At 30.4% G+C, this 16,352-nt stretch overlaps 1 protein-coding gene, 1 long non-coding RNA gene and 1 other non-coding gene across 3 annotated transcripts; 1 reads left to right on the top strand and 2 right to left on the bottom strand.

The window, feature by feature from the left end:
• Nucleotides 1-1,656: 1,656 nt before the first annotated feature.
• Nucleotides 1,657-4,871, top strand: LOC131172480 (serine/threonine-protein kinase D6PKL2-like). The gene is made up of 2 exons (XM_058133268.1): nt 1,657-2,289; nt 3,944-4,871. Exons 1-2 carry the CDS (start codon nt 1,730-1,732, stop codon nt 4,737-4,739), a joined length of 1,356 nt encoding a protein of 451 aa, XP_057989251.1. The 5' UTR covers nt 1,657-1,729; the 3' UTR covers nt 4,740-4,871.
• A 2,703-nt stretch (nt 4,872-7,574) lies between these two features.
• Nucleotides 7,575-8,332, bottom strand: LOC110645576 (uncharacterized). Its single transcript, XR_009142949.1, has 2 exons — nt 7,893-8,332; nt 7,575-7,759 (listed from the first exon to the last, which is right to left on the bottom strand). It is a non-coding gene; the product is annotated as an uncharacterized LOC110645576 (transcript).
• Nucleotides 8,333-8,529: 197 nt separating this feature from the next.
• LOC131169047 (uncharacterized) lies at nt 8,530-10,390 on the bottom strand. The gene is made up of 3 exons (XR_009142948.1): nt 10,245-10,390; nt 10,076-10,124; nt 8,530-9,314 (listed from the first exon to the last, which is right to left on the bottom strand). It is a non-coding gene; the product is annotated as an uncharacterized LOC131169047 (long non-coding RNA).
• Between the last annotated feature and the right edge of the window lie 5,962 nt (nt 10,391-16,352).

Genomic DNA, 16,352 nt, shown 5'->3' with positions numbered 1-16,352 from the left:
AAAAAAACTGTTTTTTTTTTTTAAATTAAATTGAGATTAAATTAGTAGTCCAAAGTCCCATTCCATGATGCAGAATAAAGTTTGTCTTTTCTCCAGTACAGTACAAGAAAAGTACTTGTTTGTCTTGCACATTAAATTATAATTAAACATATACTTAATAAATTAATTATTATTTAGAATAAATCATACACCTCTTCTTTCTCAATTAGGAATCACAGTCCAATTTCGATTAATATTTTAAAATATAAATTTATTTTAAATTAAATTAAAATTTATTTTTAATTATTAAATTTATCTGAGACCTAATTATTATTATTTAAAAAATTTGAATTTAATTAATTTTATATATTTTAATTAATAATTTAAATAAAAAATTATTTTAATTAATAATTTATATTTTAAAAATGTAATAATTTCATAAGACATTTAAATTATAGTTTATATAAAATAAAATATATAAGAAATTATAAATATTATTATATATATATATTATATTTAATTAAATTTTTATATAAACGATTTTAAATAATGAATACTCAGTATGTAGAACTTAAACTCGACTTGAATATGTAACAGATATTATTTTTCAAAATAGAACCGATCCTAAAATTAATTATATATTATCCAAACTCATCCTATTAAAATTTAATTAAATCGAGTACCAGCAAAAACTGAACCTTTACCATCACTATTACCATATTTTTAATTATGGGATGACCCATCTCAATTATTTTTAGGTTGACCATATATAGTAATAGTTTTAAAAAATTTTTAGAATTAATAAAGAAAAATATATCATATTAATTGAGATATAATATTCACTATATTGTTATCTAATTAAGGTAACAAATTAGCATTACACCTCACAATTCCCATTTACCAACCAAGCAAGAGATTTGTTTCCAAATGGTATTGTATTTTATATATATATATATATATATATATATTAAGACTTTCTTAAATAGGTTAGAACTATGATATAAAATTATCATAACTATCATATAAAATTATCATAATTTTATTTAGAAATATGTCCAGTTTTATAGGGTGTATTTATAATTAAAAAAAAAAAGGATCATTCTTGGCTGGATTATATCAAATGACAACAAGGACATGATCTGATTGAAAGCTAAGTTTATTTTTTTTTTATATATAAAAAAGGAAAGAATGTACAGCCTTCAAGGTAACCAAATAACAATAGTATCTTAGATTATTTATACAATGAATGCCATTAATTTTAAATTATTAAAATTAAATCTATTAATAAAATATATAAAATATGAGTAGAGTGAGTTAAAATCAAAACAATCATAGAAAATAAAAAAAAAACACTCCTCTTTTTATAAATATTTTATTATCAGAAGAGATTTCTTGTCTAATTCTGATTCATAAATAAAAATTCATAAAAAAAATTGTTTAGAAAACTCTACTGTTAATTTATAAATTATTCTGAAAATACTAAAAAAATAATAAAAAATATATTTATTTAATAAAAAAATAAAAATCTAAATCTTTAAGTTGTACAGAGTACCAATAAAATAATTAAAATCAAAATAATCAAAATTGGAATCCAGTTGTTGGGCCCTCCATGGGTCCCACTTCTTCCTAAATTAGCCAAATGGTCCAACTCCATTTTGCCGGCCTCTACTCCTCTTTTCTCATCCCTGCCCTTCAAAAACCCATCAAGCCATTCTCGACGCTTCTCATTACAACCACTACCGCCACCACCATGGAACCATCCCTGGAAGATCTCACTGATGACCTTGACGACCTTAGTATCACCTCCTCCGCCACAACCACCACTACTACTGCTAATGAAACAAAGCATAGTACAAGTTCTGCGTCTGAAACCACTTGGACTGTATCCAACCACTCGTCAACTTCCTCCAAGCCCCACCACGCACCTCCATGCGATTCATGTTGGCAAGCAATCCTACGTTCCAACTGTGATAACTCAACCCTAACCCTAGCTGATCTCCGGTTCGTTCACCGGCTAGGAAGCGGTGACATAGGGACTGTGTACCTTGTGGAGCTTAAGGGAGGCAATGGGTGCCTTTTCGCTGCTAAGGTGATGGACAGGAAGGAAATAGCAAGCAGGAACAAAGAAACTAGGGCCAGAATAGAGAGAGAAATATTGGAAGTGTTGGATCATCCTTTTTTACCTACCTTATATGCCACTTTAGACTCTCCTAGATGGTCTTGTTTGCTGACGGAGTTTTGCCCCGGCGGTGACCTTCATGTTCTCCGGCAACGGCAACCTGACAAACGTTTCGATGAAGCTGCCGTCCGGTATGTATTCATATGCATTTATATATAAATTTATTTTTCATATATAGTATTAGTTAATTTATTTTAATTTACCATTAAATTTTATTTTATAATTAATATTAAATTCTATTTTTAGAATTGTATGATTATGAGTTCAAATTCTATTCAAATTTAATCAATTACAAAAAATTTGTTCATAATTAAGGACGAATTTATAAATATTAATTTTTATTTTAAAATAAAAATAGATTAAGAAATATAATTATATAAATTATATAATCAACAAAATAGAAAAAATATATAATTAAAAGTAAAGATATCAAAATATTAAAATTTTCAAATGTCCAACTTTATGTGTTATTTTTCCCAATGAAATTAATTAATTTTTATTGTTATATAGAAATATTCAAATTACATTATTTTTTATACACTATATATATATATATATATATATATATATATATATATATATATATATATATATATATATATATATATATATATATATTACATTTTTATATGTACATTTTTGTGGACATGTTGATCAAATGCAATAATTTTAATCAAACAATTGAAGTGGTTAATTAGAAATTATGAAATAAGGGTGATGATGAGGAATGATGCATAATGATTAATCACAAGTGGGGTAGGGTTTACCATTTGTTTAGGACTGTTGATTGCATGTAGGGTCCATAATGTGGTCCATGGAACTTCTGCAGTGACTCTGCACTAGATCATGGCATTTCTCAGACTATAAAATTAAAAAAAAAAAAAAAATGGCAAGCTCAATTAATGGCATTTTTCAAATTCCTGGATATGATATCATATTGCCTTAGTGATTTATTTTCATTGATTTTTTTTTTTATAAAATTTATCAAAATTTAAAATTTTATGTTATTAAATAATTATTATTAAATTATTAATTTAATGATTATTTATGTCTATTAAAAATGTCTTAAAATAAGAGTACAACTATGTAATAAAAAGGACCATTCAAGATAAACAGTGGAATCGAAATTGGTTATATATAATATAATAGAATCTGGAGAATTTCCTTTCCAAGTTACTCTTCTTTTTAGGCACAATATATTTTTTTTCTCTCTTTCTTTTTCACTTTTTAATATATTAAGTATATTATTAAGTTTTTTTCTTCCCTAAACTAATATATGATAAGACTCATCTATTAAATATATGAATCTTATATATTTTTATTTTGAATATATAATATATCAAATTTAAGTAAAAATTTTATGTTTATATTTCTTATTTTTGAAAATTATATGTTAATGATTGTTTGATTTTTAATATAAAATGTGTTGAAATTTTGATTTCATGCATATATTTTTACTAAAATATTAAAAGTGACAAAGTTAAATAATCCATTATTTAACAAAATGCCATTAAATTATAAGGGGGCATAATTGTTCTAAACTAATTTATTTATTTATTTAAATTTAATTAAAATTCAAACTCAAAATTATATAATTTAAAATAATTTTTAAATATTATTAAATTAAAATTTATTTAATCTAAACTAAATTTTGCATTCTTTTCATTTTATTATTTTATTATGAATATATTTATTAAAATCTTTTTATAATTGAGCTTTATTATTCACTAATTTAGTTTTTAAGATGCAAAAATTCCTGATGTAATTTTTTTTTATTGGCTTTAGGTTTTATGCATCTGAAGTTGTGGCCGCATTGGAATATCTTCACATGATGGGAATTATATATCGCGATCTAAAACCAGAAAATGTTCTCATTAGATCGGACGGTCACATTATGCTTACGGATTTTGATCTCTCCTTAAAAGATGATACTTCAACTTCAACGGCTCAAATTGTTTCTGATCAAAACCCGGCGACTGCAGATTCAATAAATGAGTACCCTCCTGATCCACCTCAATCCGACATGTCATCATGCATTCTACCCAATTGCATCGTGCCAGCTGTCTCATGCTTTCATCCGAAACGTAAACGCAGAAAGAAATCCAATCAACGTGGATCCCTAGAGATTGTGGCAGAGCCAATAGACGTTCGGTCAATGTCATTCGTTGGGACCCATGAGTACTTGGCGCCGGAAATCATCTCCGGCGAAGGGCATGGCAATGCGGTGGATTGGTGGACCTTGGGCATATTCATATTTGAAATGTTGTATGGTGTGACTCCGTTTAAAGGGGTTGATCACGAGTTAACCCTAGCCAACATAGTGGCTCGAGCCTTAGAATTTCCTAAGGAGCCCATCGTGCCGGCGACGGCTAAGGATCTGATCACACAACTTCTGGTGAAGGACCCTGTAAGACGGTTGGGTTCTACAATGGGAGCAGCTGCAATTAAGCATCACCAATTTTTTAATGGAATTAATTGGGCATTATTAAGATGCAGAACACCACCTTATGTTCCTCGAGCAGTAACTCGTCGAAGCATTATCACAGAAAATGCTAGTAATAATTCGATAGAATATTACTAGTGAAAAACAAAATTCTTTGTATTATTTTTTTTTATTTTTTAATTTTCTTGAGAAAAAATGTAGGAAAAAAAAATCAATGACATTGTTTAGATCTCACACAAAAACAATTCTTTCTCAAAATATTTAAATGAAATTATTTACCTTTAAAAGAAAATATAGATCAAAAGCCTAATTTAACCCCTCTGTTATAAAGAAAAGTGAGTGTTTATCGTTAATTTTTAGTTGAATTCAATTGAGTTGCTGTTGGTTCCATAGAACATATGGAATGCTGGGAAGAGAAGGAAACTAATAGTGATGGGTGCTGAATTTTAATCTTGGAGGATCAATTTAAATATGTGATTTGCTAATCACTTGCTTAAGTGTTGATTGAACAAGTGTTTATTTACTAATCACTTGTTTAAGTGTTGATTGAATAAGTGTTTATAGTATTTAATTGATAGAATCGTTTTATAACATTCTCACAACGAAAAAAAGGTTTTATAAGTTAATGAATACAGTGATAAAAACAAACACTTTATTTTTTTTTTAAATAAAATTAATTTGTTAAAAATAAAATGTAATTACTATTAATTCAAAAATACAATAAATGTTTAATGTTATGAATTATTGAACTTTAAATATATTAATGGCCTAAAATTAAAGAAAAAAAATATAACCTCTCAAATTTTTAAATAATTATTTTATGTGTTGTTATTGTATTGTGTTCCTGAGACATTTTGGATTGATAAATGTTAATTGAATTGTTTTGTAGGTTGGGTAAGTCCTAAGTACAGGAAAAATTTCGCCAGATTTTTGATATAAATGTAGGATATCTTCGGCTTCTTAGTTCTTTATTGGATTTATTATTGATAAATTTCTTGAATATAATTGTTTAGATGATCCGAGTCAACCTTCCTCTTCTTCTCAGCTACCACAGTAAAACTTGGATAATCTGTGAGTTTCATATTGATTTATTTATAATTTCAATATTATTAATTTATATTTAAGATTTGCTTATGCATTCACTTATATGTATGTATATAATTGGTTAAATGCTAGACACACTCATTTGCTACATATGTTATTGAATTTGTTTGTGGACATCGTCTTAAAATAACTTGGAGCTATGTGTGTTGATGCGAGTATGGTATGAATATGGATACGGGTAGTCACGGTTGGAGCTTAATTCGCTGAGACCCAATCCTTATATATGGATAAGTTGGGGTGAGCACGATTTTTAGTTGATCTTGCTGGCTCCCGCACTTAGATTATTAAGCGAAAGTCCGACTTGAGTTGACCTCATTGGCAGGTATTGGATTAAGAAAGCTGTATAGGGTATCAACTTCTATATATGTATTGATGTAATACATGAGTGCGTACGTACTCTAAATTATCTTTTTTGTGAATATTGATTGAATTTGTTGAACTATTTGAATGTGTTGTATTTCACACATATGAATGTATTAGATTTAGATAGTTATAGAGATTATATTTAAAATCAATATCTTACTCTCTGAGTCGAACGCCCACCCCTATTAAACTATTTTTTCTCAGGTGACTTGATTTGTGATTAACCTGCTTTCTTTCCCTGCAGGTTTAAATAGAAAATATGTTGATTTGCTTTTATTGTCTTTTATTTAAATTAGAACTTCACATGGATCAATAGTTATATTTTTATTTAGTTTGTAATAACTTAGTTCTGGAGTTGTAAAATTAATTATGTGAGATTGCATGGATGTATGAGATGTTTATTATTGATGATGGAGGGAGCTGAGCTCCCAAATGTTGATATATGTGGTTTGAGAATTGTGAGGATGAGCTGAGCTATATTATTGATTTTATTTGTTTACAGGTCAGATGAGCTAATACTCCCTGTTGGATATTCCAATTTATGGCCGAACTCTATTTGTTTGTTTTCTTGAAATTGAGCTACCTTATTGGGCTCTATAAATGGATTAGAAATAGTTAGGCTTGGGCTACCTTATTGGGCTCTATGAATGGATTAGAAATAGTTAGGCTTATTAGCTTCGAAAACCTTATACTGACCTAAGTCCTAATGCCGGTCCAGCCCAGAAATCGGGTTGTGATAAAAAACATATCCAAATTATACTAAAAGAAAAAAAAAGAAACTCAACTAAAGTGGAAAAGATTTGCATAATTTTATTTCTTGGAAACTAACCCTCTGTTTGGGAGGAGGTAGAGTAAAGTAAGGTTTTATAAAATAAAATAAGGTTTTATAAAGTAAAGTTTGTCAAAGCAAGGTTTTTCATAGTTTTTTAGAGATTTATACTTTTTTGATATTAGAAGGAAATGAAGGTTTTTTAAAATATATAAAAGTTTTAAAGAGAAATTTGTTTGGTTGGAAAATGAAGGTTTTTAAAACCTCAAAAATTCATATTTTAAAAAATCTTCTATCCTCTTAAACAAAAGTTTAAGTTTTTAAACCTTAAAAAACCTTTAGTTACTTTAAAAAACTCCTCAAATAAAGATAAAAGGTTAAGTAAGAGAAATTGAGGAATTTTATTATTATTATTATTATTATTATTATTATTATTATTATTATTATTATTATTATTTTCAAGTCCAAAAAACAACTAAAAGGGGAAAATAAACTTTTATATTCAAAATAATGCATTAACAGTTGAATTTTTCAACGTCGTATAGAATAGCATGCTTTAAACTTGACTTTATCATAAAGAAACAAGAAAATCCCAGTTAAATGTTATGCAGTAGTCTAGATCAATTGTTGTCTTTGTTGGGGAGTTTCATATGAGCAACAACATATCCATAAAGATCATATCTAGGGATAAAGAAAATTTCATCGATTATACCATTTTTTTAACCCAATTCCGCCTGTAAAATTCCATCATCAAAAAATATTATTAATGCAAGAAATTTTGATTTTTACAGTATGTTTTCGCTTGCTCATCTCTTGTACCCACTTATGGATTCCCATTGCTTGAGAATAGGTACATGGGCTTCTCGGAGGAAGAAATTGTTCGTCTATCCATTGTTCTTGTGCACTCTTATAGGAACTCTATCTACGAAGAACCTATAGTTTAATGGAAATTTAAATCAGTTCACTCATATCCTGAAATGATACTCTCAAGGCCTAAAATTGAATACACAATCTGTTAGTCATTCCAGAGGATGGAATGGTGTGAAGCTCCTCACTAGGATTGAGCAAAAGCGTGTGCCTCATCTCACGCCCGGCAGTCCCATGTTTGTATACATTTGTCTGTATCAAATAGAGCTGTCTAGTTCTATTCCCCAAGAACTCGAAATCCAACTCATCCCTTGTTGGTCCTGCCCCATTCTCTGCGCACATCTGCATTCATTTTTTCCATTTCCAATATAATGAAAGTCCTTGTAAGTCCTCAAGAATCTCAGCAATAAAATTTTCAAAGTTAAAGCATTATGAGCATTGGAAGACAGAACTGAAACTTTCTTGATTATTGAATGCTTTATCTGGTGGTATATATCAAGAAAGACTCATATAATAAGAATAATGCAAAGATTCTATCACCTTGAATTTATGTAAAACCACAATTCCCCTTTATTTTAATAATGAAGAAATTTATTAAGAATATATATATATATATATATATATATATATATATATATATATATATATATATATATATATATATATATATATATATGCACATCAACATCACAGGGAAGGGCAAAAGAGAATATTTCAACTGTGGTCCAACAAAAAGGATGAGAATACAGAGAAGGATTAACAAGAAGGTTCAGTCTTAAAAGAATCAATCAAAGGTAAGTTATCTTTTTGCAAGTGGAATGCAAATGCATAAACAATGCTCCATAAATGAATTGTGCCAGTTAGAATTTTGAGGCTGCATTAAGTCGCATAATACAATAGCACATGATAAAAAGAATCTGGCATAGTCTATTAGGCTGTATTAACATTTTCTTGTAGAAAGGTCTGTAGCAGAAACAACTTCTTCAATGCAACCCTTTAGCCGAAAAAGGTGCAGGGGAACCATTTCAATATGTCAAAATAAGAAATAGATCCATGCTTTTTGCATATTTCTTAACAGGATTAACCCCAAGAGATCCTTTTTCTTCTTTTGCTCTATTGGCACTTTTCCACCACCCAATTGACATTGGTGAAGTGTTGTAGCCGCTTTCCAGCCAGCCTGTCAAAGCCTTTGCTTCATAACTAAATCCATCTGCTGCCACATGAGGATCTTGCATCACTTCCGGCAAACATAAGCAAATAAAGTACCAAATGAAAATGTATCCTAATGAAAGTTAATTTCGAGCATGATAAACCTCAAGTTTTTTCCCCCTAGTATTTTTATAAATTAAGAGAATGAAGTTTCAGTTATGTCAATGAATAGATAAAAGGCAACAGAATTAGCAGCGAAATAGGACGAAAGAAATAGAAAGGAGGCTGTTCATTCTCCTAAGAACCAAATTGGACTGGTGCTGAGCAAAATGCTCTCATTGGTTCGAGCACCCTCCACATCCACACCTCTGATGCAAGGTCTTGTCGGCTACTTTGGTTCCTTGCACAGCAACTCAAAGCTAGTTGAGCCAATTGTTTGGCTTGTACAAATGGCCAGTTCCCTGCTAGGGGATTCAAAAAGGAAGTCAGATTTCTTTCATCTATCACATCTCTGATTCCAGACAACAACTCGAGTCACAAAAGCAAATCAGCTCAACTCAATTGAGAGCCACCGCACACATATAGATACGATCAATGGTATTTGAATTGAGATAAAAAGGGGAAAATTTCTGAATATTTCAGTAAATGGGTAGAAATGGCAATTGAAAGAAACTTACATTCTAGTTATAAAAGTAATCAAGGGACTGTTGGGGATTGAGATCTTTACGAGGAAAAATTGGAAATCCTTTTCTCTTTGGGAAAGCAGAAGAAGAGCCCAGCGCCAATAATCTGACATTCTATGGGGATCACCAAAGAGAAGCAAATGGAAGAGTGCGGGGTTTGATTTGAGATCTCACTCCACCCACTCTCTCTCCTGCTCTCACTCTCTCCCTCTCATGTAATGCAAACCTCGTCCATCAAGCAAAAAAATTTACCCAAATTTTATCATATCCATGTGTACCTCTCACCCTCCAATTAGAGATGTGGCAATGTGAGTTGAAGAGCAATTGACAGAATTTAGAGATGGAATGCCTATTCCAAGAATAAATTCAAAATGCAGATTCTGATTGCTTGTGAAAATGAAAAATTGATTCTAAATTTCTATTCCAAGAGTTAATTCAAGTTATCAACATCCTTCCAGCCCTGCATATAGTACAGAACCAAACTTGTTGACCAATTCAAAGATAAGTGAAGACAGAAAGAAGGCAGTTGATCAACTTACCAGATGGAGAGAAATATATCATGCAGATGCAGCTGATGATCTTTTTCATCTGAATTTAACCTTACTTTTGTTACTACAAACATGGTGAAATGAACTAAGCAAATAAACCGACTTTTGAAATTGAAAGTTAAAATTTAAAGTAGTTCAAGCAATAACTAAAATTTCATACCTTTGCAATACTGGAAAAACGAAATATGTTGAAGATAATCTTCAATTCAAAATCTCCTCATTCCTGTACAAAGTTAAAAAAGAAAATAAATTAAAAGAAACTGATACATTGCAAATATTTTTGTCAAAAATAAGGGAAACTGAAAGAGATAGCTAGATATCAACTGTCACAGGACAAACATCATTTGCTTCTATCCCTTACAGACAGAAGGTCAGAATTTTAAGAATCATAACATTTGGAGTTGTATCCATTCATAAATACTTAATTAGTGTGAAACAATTGAAATACCTCCACAAAAAGTAAATTTTAATATGAAACGAATTGGAAAACTTCGAAAAGATCCTCCACTAGAATTGTAGTAAAAAAGTACAAACCATCCAATTTTACTATGTACGTTGGACAATAAAATATTTTCTCTATGTTTAAGCACAGAAAGAGGCTGAAACTGTTGAGAAATTAAAGTTATTAAACTAGGATTTACTGATAGAATAACACATTACTTCATATTGTAGTTTTGATATCCACCTTCAATCATAGGAACATGGAGGTGAAAAAGTTAGAAAATGTTCCTTTCCAAATCCAAAAGTAGAAAAAAGTTTGCTGTGTGCAAAAGTAACATATAATTCCAAGCTAGTTGTTGTACACCGCAGAAGCGTATAAACTGCAAAGAAATAAAGTAAATGCAGAAAACAACAATATTTATGTAGTTCACCCTCTTGACATAAGGTTACATTTTACGGGTATGTCATCTTTCACTATCAATAATAATAAATCATCATTACAAGCTCAAAGTATACCACCTATAAATCTAATCACACCCAAGAGAACTCACATTACATCAAATTGCTCATAGTAAATATATTAATTATTCCCTCTCAATCTCTTCTAGACATAACCCAATATATTTACTATTACAACATTATACCACAAAAAGTGTCTTCAACTATATGGGCAAAAACTCTCTCACTAATGGATAAGAATCCATTCCTCTTGAATTCTATGTCATTTCTCCACCTTAGGCCGAAGCCTCTCTCCACTGCAATGGGCAAAAGCCCCTCATCAATGGACAGAGTCAAATCCATAGTAATTGACAAGACCTCTCTCTATAATAGGCGACAACCTCACTTTATGAGCTAAAAGCCAAATAACTTTTTACACCATTCTCTTATTTATAGTGTTAATTTCGTCAATCCTAATCCGATTAGGAGTTCCACTCAATTTAGTAATAATACTAAAATAAGAGTTCTACTCTATATAGGAAATATTTCTCTATCTTATATAGGAATATTTCTCCCATTCAAATTAGAAAAAAGTCTCTCCAAATCTCATTAGGATTTTGAGTTATAATTCTAATAATTTCCACACTGACTCAAAATTCATCAACCACTGCATACCTTAAATTCTTGGGTGTCATAAAATCATCAAATCTCCATACTTGAGCTTGAATCCTTCAAATCTCTATTCTTCAATCTTCATCTTGGGTGTAACTTGCTTCATTTTTCAAAAAATCTTCGCATCATCAACCATCTTGATTTTGCATTAAGAGCTTCACCTAAATTTTATCTCTTCATCATCTTGAAGTTGCATCATCATTGTTGCATGTGCAACTTTCCACATATCACAATAGCTCCACCTTTAACCAAACTCACCAAGATCATTCTTATACTCTGATACTAATTTGTTGTGCCCCGCGGAATTGTGTAAACTGTAAAACGCAAACACATAAAATAATAATATTTACGTGGTTCACCCTCTTGACATAGGGTTACATCCACGGGCATGCCATCTTCCACTATCAATAATAATAAATCATCATTACAAGCTCAAAGCTATATCATTCATAAACCCAATCACACCTAAGAGAACTCACATTACATCAAACTGCTCATAGTAAATATATTAGTTAGTCTCTGTCAGTCTCCTCTAGACATAACCCAATATATTTACTATTACAATATTACACCACAAAGAGTGTTTTCAACTATATAGGCAAATGCCCTCTAACCAATAGATAAGAATCCCTTCCTCTTGAATTCTATATCCTTTCTCCATCTTAGTCCGAAACTTCTCTCCACTGCAATGGGCAAAAGGCCCTCATCAATGGGCAGAGCCAAATCCACAGCAATTGACGAGGCCCCTCGGGCAAAGCCAAATCCGCAGCAATCCAAGATAACTACGGTAATCTCCTCCACCTTCAAAGTCTCCTTCTGTCACCAAACTTTTATAGGATTGTCGGAGAGAGGTTAAAAGAAAGATGACTTTATCTTCTTCATCAACCTTCACACCAATACTAACCAATTGGGTAATTAATTTATTAAAAATATTAGGATGATCCCTCACATTAGTACCTTTATCCATTCTGAGTTAATACAACTCCTTTTTCTAGTATAAACGATTTGTGAGTGATTTTGACATATATATAAGCTCTTTAATTTCTTCCACAAAACAACTGGCAAAGTCTCATCCAAGACATTATACTTCACATCTTGGACTAACGTCAATCAAATCGTACTCACAACCCTTTGTTGAAGCTCCTCCTAATCATCATCTTTCATAGTCACTGGTTAATTCTCGTTCAATACTTTAATTAATCTTTGTTATACAAGAATATCCTTCATGGTGCTTTGCCACAAATTGAAATTATTTTTCCCATCGAACTGCTCTACCTCAAATTTTATGTTCACCATCTTGAACCACAACTCTGATACCACTTGTTATGAAAATCACACCCACACAAAATAAAAAACACAAAATTTAATGTGATTCGGCGTAAGCCTACTCCACCAAACAAATCCACTATCAAGGAAAAATAATTACAACCACTAATTATTTTTCTTACCCTCAAAATCACTCAAACAAAACTCATGGAATTTAATACACCTCTCCACTTTTTGTAGGCTCTCTGCAATGCATTCCATATAATGGCCAACTAACTATTCATATATATAGGCTACTAAAATCTAGTCCTTTTAGGACTCTAATTATTAAACTTTATAATTTAAATTCTATTAAACTTCCTAAACTCATTATACTTCCTAAATTAATTATACTTCTTAATTTCAATTGGATTTGTACTCTAATAAAAACTTTGTACAATCATCCTTCTATAGTTGTATGTCTGTATATAGAATTTGAGCTAAAGTTTTTAACTTTGAAAGATTAAATGAAGACAAAACAAAGTAAGCAGCGCATCAACTTATCAGATAGAAAGAAGTATATATATATATATATATATATATATATACTGATGAAGCTGTTGATTTTTTTATTATATGACATTGTTTTAGATGTGTTATTATAATTACACACACAGTAAGAATCTATAGGATTGATCATATATTATCAACCATTCAAGTTATCATATATTGCCCCCAGAGAAGGAAACCCCAAAAGATAGTGAAGCAGACAAAGAGGGTATTTGGTTCAGCTGTTTGAGGTAGCTGATAGTTTATTGACATCTAAACAGCTGAACCAAAGTGTTTGATAAACTTTCAAAAACATAGCTAATAGCTAATAAGCAACTGAAGAGATGCCTATCAGCTACAGTTTTTGTCAGCTCTAAAATATGAGTTGTTTCATAACTGCTGGATAATTCTTTGAATTTTTGACAATAATAAATCTACTTTATCTATTGATTTTTAAGCTGTGTTAGGTACTCAATATAAAAACAAACTTTTCATATCTTTAGCTCGGAATAGAGAATCATAATTTCATATATTATTTATATAACTATTCAAACAAGTGGAGAATAGAGAAATTAGAGAGCACCAAATTTACCAATCACAACTTTATTTATTTTGTATGATATTACACTGTTGCTCCTATTTTATATATATTATTGTGTTAATTTAGATTGTTTAATTTTTATTTATCTATTTTAGTAATATAATAAATTAATAATTATATATTTATTTTAATATAAATAAATTAAATAATATATACCCTTATTAGTCATTTTACATATAACAGCAATAATTAAACATATAAATTGCTAAATACTAAATATAAATCAATTACCATTAACTATCAGCTATCAGTTAAGTTAAACCAAAAAGTGCCTAAGATAATCCACAATAGGCCACCAGACAAGTTTGAAATTGAAAAATCAATTGAGTAAATAAGAGATAGATTGTACATTAGAATTAACAATCGTTCAATTTAAATATGCATATCTAACAAACATAATGTATAAAGTTCAACTTAAAAAAATAAAAGTGAAGGGATAACAGAGTATACAGTTGATTAATTTGCAAGATGGAGAGAAGTATATATTGAAGAGGTAGTTGAATGTTCCTTTCTTTTTCATTATAGCTCTGCCATTATAATTATAAACATGGTAAGAATCTCTAGGATATATCATATAATTATATTGTTAACACCCAATTTGTAAAAGGTAGACATTGGGCTGAAGAGAAGTCAGTACTAACCCGTGGAAGCAGAGGATCCTCCTTGCTCCACCAATATACCCTGTTATTGAATATAACACCAGTCGATCTTGATATTGGGAAGTGAGAAATGTTGGGTCAATCTGCAGCCATATCGTGTCCACATCTTTCAGATAAATGGTAGCAATATAAAATCTCAAACTCTTGTAAAGTGGTGATTTTGCTCAATCCTATTGGCAAGGATGCCAAATTAGGGCAGTTATAGATATTTAGAGTTTTGAGTGATGTCAGGTTGCCTATCCAGTCTGGCAAAGCCATCGAATTAGAAGAGCTGATAATTAGATTCTCAAGGGAGATGAGATTCTGCATCCACTCTCCAGGTAGAGATGCTAGATCCTCCATGGATTCTAAGCCCAAATACCTTAATTTGGAAAGTGGAGTAGTAATTGAAGAAGAAGGAGAAGAAGTTGATGCTAATGCGGAAGTTGTTGTACATCATCTTCACCTTCATTGTTTGCTGCATTGGTCTTATGTTGCCATTGGATAGCCATAGATTCTTGTCCAGAGATGGAAATGCTGGCATCAAAGTCAGGTTAGGTTAATTTATGATGGTTAATTGAGAAAGACAAGGAGATTGAGGCACTAGCTCTGCGTCCCTCCACGTTCTCCACCATCCTTTCAGATTAGGGTAGGTTAACAGTTCAAGAATCTTTAGAAATGGGAAGAATGATATTATTAATGCAAATTAAAAGAGGAATAATCATTCTTATTTGATATATACTCCAAAGAATCGAAGCCATGAAGACAGACACATTCCAAATAAGGGAGATGGTCTAGCGGAGGTTGGAAACCCAACTATAAAAGTTCGGACAAGATTTATGATAGAAGAAAGCCAATTTGAAAACCTCACACCTCCATAGTCATAAACATATAATTCTTTCAAGTTTGGGTGAGCTTGTAGGTTATCCAACAATGTGTCACTATTTACCCAATGCCATCTCAATTTAAAGGAGTGAAGGTGTTTCTTTTCCTTGAGATTTACTTGGTTAGACTCCAATGCAATGCTTTTCACATTTTCTAGTCCTTTAATGGAGATTTCACTTGTAAACTGGTTTAGGCTATTCAATTCATTTAATGTGGAACATCCTTTTCTTGATCCCTTCCCATAACAAAAGTTGATAACCTTTGCAAACTAGTTAATTTACCCAACCCCACTGGCATGCATTAAAATGTGCACATTACTTCAACAAGAATTTTCCTCTATGCATGATTATGTATCCATTGTTAGTTATTTTTTCCTTCTCCAATTTTACTTCAACAATTATTACTTATTAGATTATCTTAGTCAATGGTTCATTGCATTTTTTTATAGGATTTTATTCCATCTTTACATCCTAAAAAGAATTTAATGTGAGAAACTGATCATATGAAGGATACTAATGTATGTAACAATAAATGACCCAAATCTTATTAGTAAAGAGTTTATACGTGCTTCATATCTTTTACTTCATGTTGAACTTTTAGGTTGGATACAAATGCTCGATGCGCGGTTCTCACCAGAGTGCTATTTTTTTTTTTTTTTTTTTTTTTTTTTTTTTTGTTTTCCCCTTTGCTTCTTGAAGTTTACTTTAAGAATTATTACTTATACATTATATTATTTAAGTGATTCATTACATTTTGACTGGATATTGTGTCCTCTTCATATCCTACAAATAATTCAATG

Source organism: Hevea brasiliensis, chromosome 14 (assembly GCF_030052815.1).
Source record: "Hevea brasiliensis isolate MT/VB/25A 57/8 chromosome 14, ASM3005281v1, whole genome shotgun sequence".
Lineage (NCBI taxonomy): Eukaryota > Viridiplantae > Streptophyta > Magnoliopsida > Malpighiales > Euphorbiaceae > Hevea > Hevea brasiliensis.
Note: the sequence above shows the minus strand (reverse complement) of the source record. Positions and strands in the feature narration are given on the sequence as shown.